The sequence below is a fragment of the Heptranchias perlo genome, chromosome 15 (assembly GCF_035084215.1).
Source record: "Heptranchias perlo isolate sHepPer1 chromosome 15, sHepPer1.hap1, whole genome shotgun sequence".
NCBI lineage: Eukaryota > Metazoa > Chordata > Chondrichthyes > Hexanchiformes > Hexanchidae > Heptranchias > Heptranchias perlo.
Window position 1 is genome coordinate 50,953,747 of NC_090339.1, and position 12,817 is coordinate 50,966,563.

General features: G+C 45.2%; 1 protein-coding gene across 5 annotated transcripts in view; it reads left to right on the forward strand.

Annotated features, from left to right (window-relative positions):
* The window catches only part of LOC137333091 (collagen alpha-6(IV) chain-like), a 356,547-nt gene that overhangs the window by 199,167 nt on the left and 144,563 nt on the right, over positions 1-12,817 (forward strand). For all 5 annotated transcript variants that reach the window (XM_067997216.1, XM_067997215.1, XM_067997219.1 and 2 more), the window contains 5 exons: positions 3,835-3,969; positions 4,964-5,008; positions 8,090-8,206; positions 8,732-8,800; positions 11,170-11,205. In XM_067997216.1, the coding sequence (XP_067853317.1) occupies positions 3,835-3,969; positions 4,964-5,008; positions 8,090-8,206; positions 8,732-8,800; positions 11,170-11,205 (402 nt within the window). The remainder of the gene's footprint in view (positions 1-3,834; positions 3,970-4,963; positions 5,009-8,089; positions 8,207-8,731; positions 8,801-11,169; positions 11,206-12,817) is intronic.

Sequence of the window (12,817 nt, forward strand, 5' to 3'; positions counted from 1 at the left end):
AGACTCTTGCAGCACAGTGAACAGAAGCAACATTGATGAGAGACGAGCAGGGGAATTCTTCCAGTGCCCTGGCCAACCAGCCTCTCAATCTCTCAACCAGCACCACCAAAACAAATGAGCAGGTCATTTATCTCATTATTGTTTGTGGGACTTTGCTGTGCACAAATTGGCTGCCGCATTTGAGTACAGAACAGCAGTGACTACATTTCAAAAGTAATTTATTGGCTGTGCAGTGCTCGGGGATGTCCTGGGGATACGAAAGACGCTATATAAATGCACGTTCGTTTTTTTCTTTCTTTAACTGGGAGCGGAGATTGGAGTAGCAGTGATAGGACTGGTGCCCTTGTTAGTTAAGTACTTCATAGGTACATCTTGGTAGAAATCCAGCCAGGATTTGGAAGCTCTATGATGTGGATAAGTATTGACAGTAGTCTTAGAGAAACTTTTACCTTGGGATAAAGGGGGTCAAAGGAAAAATTAGGAGGTGGGAGGAAAGTTGAGAAAAATTAGGAACTGTTAGGGAAGAAATAAATGAAAGAACTTGCAAGCCAAAAATGTAAATGTAAACATACCTTTAGTCCAGCTATTTATTTTGGAATATGGGTTGCTGGGCAACGTCTCGTCACTGATGAAGACCCTCCTCCAAAAATAAGTATTTGCACTGGAAGCATTATCCAGCTGCAGGGAGGGGCACCCACGGACAGTGCGGTAAATTGAAGGGGCAGAAAGTTTGATACATCCCCCTCGCCATGCGCTTCCTCAAGCAGCCTCTCTGAGTTCCTGATTGCAGCTACTTTGCTATGTGGAGACCCCAGCCAGTCTTACTATTGTAATAGGCAACTGAACACTTGGGCCATAGTACTGTCTGAATTATTAAATGCACTCGAGAGACTTTTCATCTCCTGTTAATGAACATTGTGGCTCAGTGGATAAATGCACCATCTATTCTAAACCCCTAGTGGACCCACAGCTCATTATTAACCATAATTTAGCCCCAAAATGGCACAGAATTGACAATGCCACATTGAGGAGGGGCACAAAAATATCCGGTGGGTAATTTTGACTTTAGGCGATGCTGTAAACGGGCAATATCAATTCAGCCGCCCGTTATACAGCTCCGCTGACTTTCATTTAAGTTGAAGTCAACGGAAATGAAAATCTGGAGACATGTATAACAACAACAACTTGCATTTATATAGCGCCTTTAATGTAGTAAAACGTCCCAAGGCACTTCACAGGAGAGTAATCAAACAAAATTTGACACCGAGCCACATAAGGAGATATTAGGACTGGTGACCAAAAGCTTGGTCAAAGAGGTAAGTTTTAAGGAGCGTCTTAAAGGAGGAGAGAGAGGCGGAGAGGTTTAGGGTGCGAATTCCAGAGCTTAGGGCCTAGGCAGCTGAAGGCACAGTTGCCAATGAGGTGCGAAAGAAATCGGGGATGCGCAAGAGACCAGAATTGGAGCAGTGCAGAGATCGCTGGGGATTGTCGGGCTGGAGGAAGTTACAGAGGTAGAGAGGGGCGAGGCCATGGAGGGATTTGAAAATGGGCATTTAACACTATCATCCAAAGTCAAACATCCCCCCACACCGTCGCCCCCGTTGTGGTAAATAGAAGATATCACACTGTTGCAGTATGGGGTGCTTTTTCTGAGGTTGAACGAGGGAGCTTCAACCTGCATTTGACTGAATGGGTGGGAGCACTTGAAGTCGAAGTAAAATGCCTTGAAATATTTTCAGTGACTGTCTCTTTTATTCCAGATTGCTGCCAAAATAACAGCCGTCTGACACTTGTACCGTGTCACTGGCTGTCAGCAATGTCTCACCTCGCTTGTACAGCTGGAATTCCAGCCATCACACGAGCCCCACCCCGCTCACAAAGCCTCTGCTGATCTGCCGGGATGGTTCTCAGTGGTTTGTGTGCACAGTGCGCCGCCATTGGATTAGAGAGGCTTGTCAGTCGCTGTATGATTCCGTGCCGAGAATGCACTAACTTCAAAGGGCCGTGTGGGCGGCTTTACTGTAACTGAATTAACTGCTCACTCTCCCTTCATCCGACTGTCAGGAACGTTCAGTCACTCATCTCCTGTCTGTTAAATATGTATTTGATTTACTCCTTAACCCTTATACTGCCATAAAACCATGGGTTGAAAAGTTCAGTTGCAGTTCATGTACTGAGATGCTGAAGTAAACACTAATATTACAGTAATAAACCAGTCAATCATCACAATTAACATTATTGCTGTAATATATCAAGTTACTAACTGTGACATTACAAAATGTGATACATACAGCTGCGTGGTTGGCCCCATAGGTCCTGATGCAGGCCTTGCTGACAAGGGTTATATATTCTGGGGTGTCCAAACTGTTTTTTTTGATCACCTGGTATTGATTTACCTGTCCCCGAGTTTAAACAAACAAAACATAAAGATGCTGTCCTGCTTTTGGGATGTTCCCAGGCATGCTAACCTCATTCAGCCAGCCTGCTCGAAATTTGGGGGGGTAATTCTGAATTTGGGCGATGGTATAAAATGAGTGATATCGATTCAACCGCCCATTATACATCACTCCTGATTTTCATTTATATGGAAGTCAATGGAAATGAGAATCGGGAGAGAGGTATAACGGACGGCTGATTCAATATTGCTCATTTTATACTATCGCCCAAAGTCAAAATGACCTCCATTGTCTCTCTACTGGGCACTGGAAAAAATCAGGTCATAGCAATTGCGATAGCTATTGCAAAGTAAACTATTGTTTCACATGTTTTGTGAGAATATCTTAATAATTTTTAACTTTTTTTCTAAACGCAAACATGGTTGGTGATACCCTGCCCTGTACCTGATGTATGCTTTGTCCATAGAGTAAAAGGAGTGCCGTTCATTTTAGATTTGAGGTAGGGACTTCTGTATGTTTTGAGCAGTAGTGTGCGTGTGGTTAGAGATTGTGATTGTGGCTCACACTGTAACGTTGTTTGATGCTGATTGCATTTCTGCAGTTGCTGTTTTATCAGATTGAGAGAAAGAAAGGGAGCAAGAAAGAGAGCAATCAATTAATCAGAGCTTGAAGGCCGAGGCCACGTGGAGAATTTGATAAAACTCTGCTGGTGAACGATTTTATGCGGGAGGCGTGGATTTAAGGTTAACACACAGACGTTGGGCTGTACAGTGTTCATATTGACACTTGTAAGAGTTTTTTTTATTAATGCAACATGATTGGCATTGGCACAGCAATCTGATAAACAAGGGGATCCCCAGTCTACTGAGAATAATCTTCGGCTCAACGCGTGCTGGTTTGTGTCGATAAGAAGCTGAGTTGCAATCGCATTCCTGCCACAGGTGATCATTCCGTATCCTGGTGTACTACAAAATATTGTACTGATATGTGTGTCATTGCGCAAAACCTCCTCTAGGCACGGTACTAAAGCCATATGGATCGAAAGGTTTGAGTTTCAGTTCCCAGTCTGTGCTGAGTTAGCTGTTCTTAGCCAGGCAGTATTTGGCCTGTGCTAGGGAGTGGATAAATCCTCTAGGTTTCCCGCTTCTAATCACTTTTCAGTGATTCCTGCGGGAGAGTGCAATTCTGTGCCTATTGGGTGAGAACAGGAAAGGTCGCGATGCTTCTCATAGTCAAATAGTCTGCCGGTACATACTGCCTAAGTTCTTACACGAAGAATGACCCAGTCAGGTGGGGTAGTGGAGGGCGCCTGGCGCCTCCCAGGATAGGAGGGGTGAGAATTAACACAGAGCCTGTGTTGTTATATCACATGAGAAACACAATGTGTTTGGTTTTTTTTTGTATGAATTTGTTCCCTGTGATGTGTTTTTTAATTTAGGGTCAACCGGGACTGATCGGGCCACAAGGACATGCCGGACCCCCAGGGTTTTCTGGACCAGAGGGACCAAATGGACCAAAAGGTGAAAAGGGTAACTCCGGTAACCCTGGGGTTGGCGGTATGAAAGGAGAAAAGGTGGGTACAGACCGGCCTCTATAAAATGTTTTAAGTGACTGAGAGTGGGAGAAACCACAAAATCACAAGATAAGCTCAGCCCCTTCAATACTTACACCTTCCCATCACAGCATCTAGATGCTTATTAAGTGACTCCAATGTCTGCCTCAAACGATCTTCCTGCCAACCTATTCCAAATATTGGTCACTTTCTGCGTACAGGAAATACTTCCCGATGACTGTAGAATAAAAAGGAGAAACAGCAAATGCTAGAGATACACAGCAGGTCAGTCAGTATCTGCGAAGAGAATAGACAGGGTGTATACATTTCAGATCTGATTAACTGACCAGCTCGGATGAAGTGAAACGTCATAATCTGTCTTTTCTCCTTACAGATGATGACCGGCTCGCTTTGTATTCTAGAGTTTTCTCTTTATATTCTTGGTGCCTGCCCTGAACTTGCCCATCACAATCCTGAGCCTCTACTCTTTTGTGCAAATCTGAACGTGTTGTCCTGGTCAAGTATCGTCTATCTCTATAAAGACCCCCTGAGACAGCACTTCTGCTCACATTGGGGTCTATTTATCCCCTCTCACAGTCTATGTTATATTGGGGTCTATTTATCCCCTCTCATAGTCGGTCCTGTTATATTGGGGTCTATTTATCCCCTCTCACAGTCTATGTTATATTGGGGTCTATTTATCCCCTCTCACAGTCTATGTTATATTGGGGTCTATTTATCCCCTCTCACAGTCTATGTTATATTGGGGTCTATTTAACCCCCTCTCACAGTCGGTCCTGTTATATTGGGGTCGATTTAACCCCCTCTCATAGTCGGTCCTGTTATATTGGGGTCTATTTAACCCCCTCTCATAGTCGGTCCTGTTATATTGGGGGCTGATTACACCACTTGTGGTTATTGTCACCTTATTTGTTTTCCCTGTTGCAACGGACAGAACAATTGCTGCTATAATTCTTCTTCTTGTGATGTTGCTGATTTTTGTCTGTCGTTACAGGGTCCAATCGGTGTGCCAGGATTTGTTGGGCTGAATGGGATCCCAGTAAGTACGGCCTCAGAGTTATCGCACTCTTGTTTGTGGGGATTACCTGCTGTGGGAACCATTCATAGAAAATCATCGAGTCTTACAACACAGAAGGAGGACGTTCGGCCCATCGTGCCCTTGCCGGCTCTTTGAGAGAACTATCCAATTAGCCCCGCTCCACCTGCTCTTTCCCCACAGCCCTGCAAATGTTTCCTTTAAGCGGCGTGATAGCTCTGCCTCTGTCTTGTACAGCGTATCATGGAGCAAGCATTCATAAAACTGCCCTCTGTCACAAATATTGATTTCATATTTTTTAATGAACTTGTTCAGTTTTTCTGCAGGATAAATATATTGGTTACGTTTCGATGCCACTCAATCAAATGGGAAGGAAAGTGGACTTAGAAGTAGGGGAGGGGTGGACAGAAATGTTAAATAAAAGAGAAAAAGCATTTGCTTGAAAAGTTCAAAATCCTTTCCGCTCATGGCTCAGTTGGAGCACCAGCTCTCCCCCCCGCCCAGTTCTCCCCTCCATCTTATGTTTTTGGAGAAAGGTAGGAATCAGTATTCAATATGAATTGTTTAACTAGCTCTGTTTATCTGCACTTACTTTGTATTGAAAATACAAAGCTGAGGCCAAATCTGACCTTTAACCCCCCCTCACTTTGCTCCACCTCCCCCCCCCCCTTTTCAGCGAGTTGCAATGGCTAACAGTAGTTAGATCAAAAAATCATACAGCACAGAAGGAGGCCTTTCGGCCCATCGTGCCTGTGCCGGCTCTCTGAAAGGCTACCAATTAGTCCCACTCTACTGCTCTTTCCCCCTCGCCTTGCATATTTTTTTCCTTTTTAAGTATTTATCCAATTCCCTTTTGAAAGTTACTATTGAATCTGCTTCCACCACCCTTTCAGGCAGTGCATTCCAGATTATAACAACTCACTGTATAAAAAAAAAATTTCCTCATCTCCCTCCTGGCTTTTTTGCCAATTATTTTAAATCTGTGTCCTCTGGTTACCGACCCTCCTGCCAGTGGAAACAGTTTCTCCCTATCTACTCTTATCAAAACCCCTTCATAATTCTACATAAAATAATTGAATATATGAGTGATTTAAAAAAACCTGCAAATGCTGGAAGTAAATAGCAGGTCTGGGCCGTCACGGTCTGAAGTGTTTCAGATGGAGGTGCTGCTTCACAGCCCAGTGCTGGTGAAGGGCCTCAATCTGAGGCTGCAACCTGTGTATTTCTGGCATTGTGAATATATACAGAGAGCAGTGTCCCCCTCTGCTGGAAATCGGACTGTACTTCAACAGCTCCCCCCAAAAAAATCATCTTGCCGTTTAAACAAAAAGCTGAAAATACACAGCAGGCTAGTGAGCAGCTGTAAAGTGAAAAGACAGCTTCACATTTCAGGTGTAACCCAACGGCAAATCTGCAAACTAAGAGATAAGCAAACCCCTCGTAGGGTTACAAAGCAAGGGCCGGGGGGGGGGGAACAGAGACGCCAATCACAGAGAGGAAAGTAATTAGTTGAATGATTGGACATTGCAATAGAAAACGGTTAGATGATATTAAAAATCATCCTTAAAAATATCACCTCAGCGAGGCAATGGAAATACATCAAAAGGAGAAAAGAAACATGTAAATAGCTCAAAGATCATGGGGGAGACTCACACAGCTAGAGCAAAAGAGGAGATTGGAGAAACACCAAAAAAAAACAAGTGTACAGGAGGTCGGAAATGGAAATACAGAACGCTGAAAACACTTGGTAAATCTGCCAATGCCATAAGAAGAGAGAGCACAGGCCAACTTCCTGGCTGTAGGACCTACCCCCAACACCAGAATTGTCTTCTGATGAAGGGTTTGCATCCAAAATGTAAACCTGCTGCCCCCTCCCCTGCTCTACACTACTAGCACCCATTCCTGTAAAGTAAATGGAGAATCTATCTAAGGTATGAAGTGACTACGGTCAGTGTTCAGACTAGAGGACTAACGAGTGCCCAGGAATGTGGCAAGATTCTAGGAGTGATTTTCTGACTTTGCACTCCCGGTGGGGGAGCTCACCTGCCAACAGCACTAATTCAGATGTGGCTGTGCAAGATTTCCCCCAAATTAATGTAAATGGTCGGAAGAGCACGCCCAAATTTTCAATATGCACTCCCAGTGGGTGAGACTCCCTACAGGGAGTGCCAAATTTTGGAAACTTACCCCAACTGTTCTTCAAACTTGCACTTAGCCTGGTTGGAACCATGTAGGAGGCCAGAGCTGAAAAGGGTAGAGTGGGATTGAGAAGAGAAGTTGATGTGAGCCACACAAGGTCAGGGTCACACTTGCCGACAGCATGGAGGTAATTGGCAAAGCGGTCACCTTGTCTTCTTTTGGTCTCCCCAGTGTAGAGGAGACCGCACGGTGAACGGCGAATACTGTACACAAGATTGGAGGAAGTACATGTAAATTGCTCCCTCGTTATTTGATGTGGTTGAATGGGAAAGTGCCGGGCAAAGGGCAGCTTGCGGTGGGTTTGGATAGAACAGTCCTAGCTGGCATTCCACTGGGAACCTCTTTGTGCCCATGGTGATGCCCTGCTCTTCCCCTTCTTGGAAATGTGTACTTTGAATTTTCCACTTCCATTTCAGACCTCCTACATCAGCAGGTTTTATTCTTCCTCCCTCCCCCTATTTTCTTGCCTTTTTTTCTTGTGTGGGGCCTCTTAATGTCTTTCCTTTGCCCCACCGAGACAATCTCTCACATCATCTAACAGCTTTCTATTAAGTAGTTTGCTGGACCCTCTACGGACGGCCGCTGGAAAGACCAAGGAAAGTTTTCTCTGGAGTTGCCGCTGGTCGTCCTAGACCCCCGTGCCGGGAGCTGGTCGCACTAGCTTGACAAAGCAGCGGTGAAAAACAGCTTCTCGCTGCAGCTGGCTGTGCTGTGCCAGAACTGTAAGGTCTTGATGCTGACCGTGCCTGGAATGGGAAAGTGATCCATTCTCTTTCTCCCCCCCCACCGCCCCCCACACATTGAGATCCTTCAACTAACAAGAACAATTAAAGATTGATTTTTGGTGAAGTATTTCATTCTTGACGACCTCTTCTTTTTTCAAAGGGTCACCCAGGTCAACAAGGTCCACGAGGTCGCGCTGGTCTAGACGGGTGCAATGGTACCATAGGAGAGCTCGGTTTCCCTGGTGGTGGTGGATATCCTGGATCTGCGGGACTCCCGGTAAGCAACTGACACAATTTGTTGACTAATTATCCAGGGAAAAGCTTGGAAGAAAGAGCTCCTTTCAATGTTGAGTTTTTAAAAGTATAATTTATTCAGACTAGTTAAATAAAAACTGGGATCATAGGTAGTTAAGGTACCAATGAGCTGGTGTTGAGGTTGTTTCCCCAAAGGCTGTAAATAATAAGCAATTTGTTAGACTGTCCATCTTAATCCTGTCCTCACTCAGCGTCGACTGTTCAGCGAGGGATTGCTGGATAATGACCAGGAGCTGGAACCCTAGCTCATTTTCCCTTTCCTTTCCCTATCCATCCTGTCTCAGAACAGCTAACACAGAATAAAAACTTTATTTTTTGAAAAAAATATGATTATATCATGCACTTATTACTGTAGGAGTGTGATGTTAACTTGCTCTTTGAGATAGCTTCACTGAATGCTGCAGGCCTTTTTGCAGAACACTCTCAAGCCTGCTAAGTACCCACTAATAGATTTGCTCATTAGTGATTTCTGTCTCCCTCCCTCCAGGGTGAATTCGGTCAAAAAGGAGCTAAAGGAGAGCCAACCTATATCTCTGGAGACCGTGGTGGATTGAGGGTAAGAGGGCTAGATGATCATACTGTAACAATGGTCCTATTTTTCTGAGAAGAATGAGACTCTTGAGGAGATACTAGTGTCAGGAAGCCAAAAGAAGAGAAGGAGCTGAAAGCAGGATTATAGTCCTTTACGCCAAAACTGCTGTTACTTAACAAATGCTTAACATGTCCATATGACATTCTTCTTTGCATTTATTTTAGGCAGGTCGACACTCCATTAAATTGGTGTACAGAGGAATGTCATACAAATGTGTTGAGCATTTGCACCCTAATATCACAAAAGAAAGGCTTGCATTTATAATATCGCCTTTCACGACCAGCCACTGAAGTACTTTTGAAGTGTAGTCACTTTTGTGATGTAGGAAACACGACAGCCAATTTGCGCACAGCAAGATCCCACAAGTAGCGTTGTAAGCTACAGCTAACACCTAAGCTCATATCTGTAGTTATAATCCAGCTCCCTTACAGTGTGGGGCTCAGCAACCCGTCCCCCACCCCCCCCACCCTCCCTCCAAGCCACCACTTTGTATCAATGGCTGAAAGTCTTTTGATGTTAATCCAGCTCCTTCACACTCACAGGCTCCCAGCCAACACCAAGTAGGCATTTTAGCGTAGTGATTGGCCTGAGAGAGGGAGGTGCTCAAACACAAGTAAGAACCACAATGCGTCACTTCTTCCCGATTTACACCGTCTGCGTTCACGTTGCAGCCCTGATCTCGGGAGAGTCAGCTGACTGATCTGCACTCCCACACTTGGTTTTGTAAAGGGCAGCCGGCCTTCCTGTAAACTGGCTGCGCTGTGGGGATTGAACATCCCCTGTTATTTGTGTGGCTGGCGATGACGTTTTGGCCTCATGTCATCACTACGGAAATGACGGCTAGATTGGTGCCCAATGACCTCCCATGTTTAATAGCCCCAGTAACACCAGAGTCAGCCAGGAAGGCCTGGTGAGAGAAGATTTTTGTTGGATGTGGCTTTCCCCAGCAGTGGGTGATTTGCTCAGCCTCAAAGGGCATCCCAACCCATTAGCAACTGTTGCCAGGGCTGAAGGGGCCAGGTCATTAACTAACAGGCAAAAATGAATGGAAAGGAGACCCCAGATGGAGGCTTGAATCTACAGGCAAGTGATGGGGCAGTCCAGCACTCAACACTCTGCTCGATGCTGAAATGGAGCAGGTGCAGCATGAGGTGTTGAAAGAGGGTTACCCTCTGTGCCACTTCACAGCACCATCCCTCATCAGTGCACATTGTAGAATGCCTGGAAGGAGGTGGGGACAGGCTTGAGGCCCAAAGCTGACAGTGTCCTGTCACCGGCTGTGCCCGCCTGTGGTACATGTTGGCAGCAGGTGTCCTTACCGCAGATGACACAGGTCTGTATCTGGCTTTCCCCCTGTACCCCGGACCCTGCGAAGACCCTTCCCCACAGTTGCTGTCAGGTCGGTGCGACAACGCCTGCAAAAAATGATTGGCGGCGACTTTGCAGGCGCAAGCCAACTGGGCTTTGCTAGCTGATGATCTCCTGGCCTGCCTTCTTTCATGCTGCACCATGTCAAACAGAACATGCTATGACTGGGATCGAGTTACATCGAAACTACAGCACAGAAACAAGCCATTCGGCCCAACTGGTCTATGCCGCTGTTTAGGCTCCACACGAGCCTCCTCCCTCCCTACTTCATCTAACCTTATCAGCATACCCTTCTATTCCTTTCTCTCTCATGTCTTTATCTAGCTTCCCCTCAAACGCCTCTATGCTATTTGCCTCAACTACTCCTTGTGGTAGCGCATCCCACATTCTTACCACTCTTTGGGTAAAGATGTTTCTTCTGAACCCCCTATTAGATTTATTAGTGACTATTTTATATTTATGACCTGATTTATGGATATATTTATGAATTATGCTTCTGAGCAACCATCCAGTATGGTGGTTAATCAGGCTTGCACACGTATTTGCCGTCGGACCTGCTGTCACAACCTTCCCTTCAAAGTTGGTGCCTTCACATTCTCTGATTAGGTGCCAAGGATCTGGCCATCTCTGGTCTGCAGATGTAGGGATGCAGCCTGGTGGTTGGGGACAGAGCAGCTCCATTGCAGTGTGACTTGCTTTCCAAACATCACAGATAGGGAAACCCTCAGACAGGGAAACCTCAATGTCAGTAATGGCACAAAAATGATGATGGCTGGGGTTAAGGCAGGAGTGCACCAAAAGGGCCCACACACTTCAGGGTAATTTTTTTTTTACCTCGGCAAAAGTGATGTGAATGTTGCTTACTCGTTCACGCCTCAAATTTCTCCTGCTTTTCTTTTTTACTTTACTATGCTAAATATATAAATGATTTACCTTTGTTTGCTTTCTTTTTCTCCCCCCTCCAGGGTGAGCCCGGCCTACCAGGTTTGGACGGATTTCCTGTGAGTATCTCAGCAGAAAATGTTCTCTGGGGTGGCAGGCTTGATAAAAGCCATTCCGTTTAACCCATGATGGAGAGTCTGACCTTGTTTTCTTTGTGTCTTAACAGTGGGGGTAATGTTGACTTTGGGCGATAGTCAATAGAAGTCAATAGAAATGCAAACCTGGGGAGGTGATATCGCCTGTTTATCGCCTGTTTTACACTGTTGCCCAAAGTCAAAATTATCCCCAGTGTGTGTGCGTGGAAACAGCCATGGGCTAGAAATTCCTCTGCGTGCTGTTTTTAACAAATTGGTGAATGTGTTCAGGTAAAATCGCTCCATTTACTATTATAACTAATGAAATAGAATTGACAAACAGGGAATTCACTGGGAGACAATGGGCCAGATTTTGCTCTGAATGGTGAACGAACGGGGCCTGCATTTGTTAGACTTGGACTTGTCCATTGACTTTTCAGGGGCTTTTTCACGGCAAGTTCCTCTCATCGGGCCCTCAATCCAACAGGGCGCCCTCTCCCGGGCATCTGCGACCTGTGTGAACGGGGCAAGCAGCTGTCTGTCCCCATAACCAATCAGATTGAAGCATGTTAAAAAGCTACGCAGAGTCAAAACGAGGAAGTGTAAGTTAGAATAGTGAATTCAATGTAAAATCAGTTACAGAAAGCGAAATAAAGAGACGGTAAGAAAGATTGAATTAAGAGTCAGAGATAAAGGAGCCAGAAAGAAAAAGTAAAAAAATATATTTTTTAATTTTTTAAATATGCAACAACAATTAAAATGAGACTCCACACTTGTAAAATTAAATTTTCAGTGCCATTGAGGTTGTTTGGCAGTCATTAAGACTTACCACGCCGATAAAAGTTTGCTTAGACTTAAAAAAAACTTGACTTTTTTTTGGCGAGTTTACTTTGTATGCATCAGAGCAGCAGAGGGACTTCACACTGTTGCATTTGTTTGAACGGCAAGACAGCCGGTGAGATGCAGTTCCCGCGAAGCTTACGCAGGAGCAGGGCATCTGATCGAGAAACATCTGGATTTCCGCGTCTAACCGCGCATGTGCAGTTGCCGGAAGTTGCTGTACCAGATGCACAGAGACAGCGGTGAGCCCTGTTAACCTCGCCGTTATTTTCAGAGCAAAACCCGGCCCATTAACTAATTTGTTAGAAATAGTCTACCCGTACACATAATTGTGATTATGTGCTCCGAGTGGAAAGAGTGCATTGAAGGAATTCAGACACTGAGATCACTGCACTCGATTTCATGGCCCGCATCATTTTCCATCAAAACATTTCCAACCACAAGTTTGTATTTCTTTACTTTTCCCCCTTCAGAGCCCCTTACGGGCAGCTCCCCTGCCCCGTCGCAGCCCAGAACGGGTTGTATGTGACCTATTTCCAGACCTCTGCCTGAAATGTACTCTTGAGCCTTCCAATGGGGGATGCATGTGCCCTGCATGCCGTCCTTCCCTTTCTGGTTACACAGCTGGGATCAGGAATTGCAGGATGTGTGAGACCACAGTACAGCTGCTCCACGATGCAGCAAAGTTGTTAGTTATTTAAAGAAAAAAGTGCGTTTGTTTTGATCGAATGGCTCAATCTACACCATGTCTGGGATT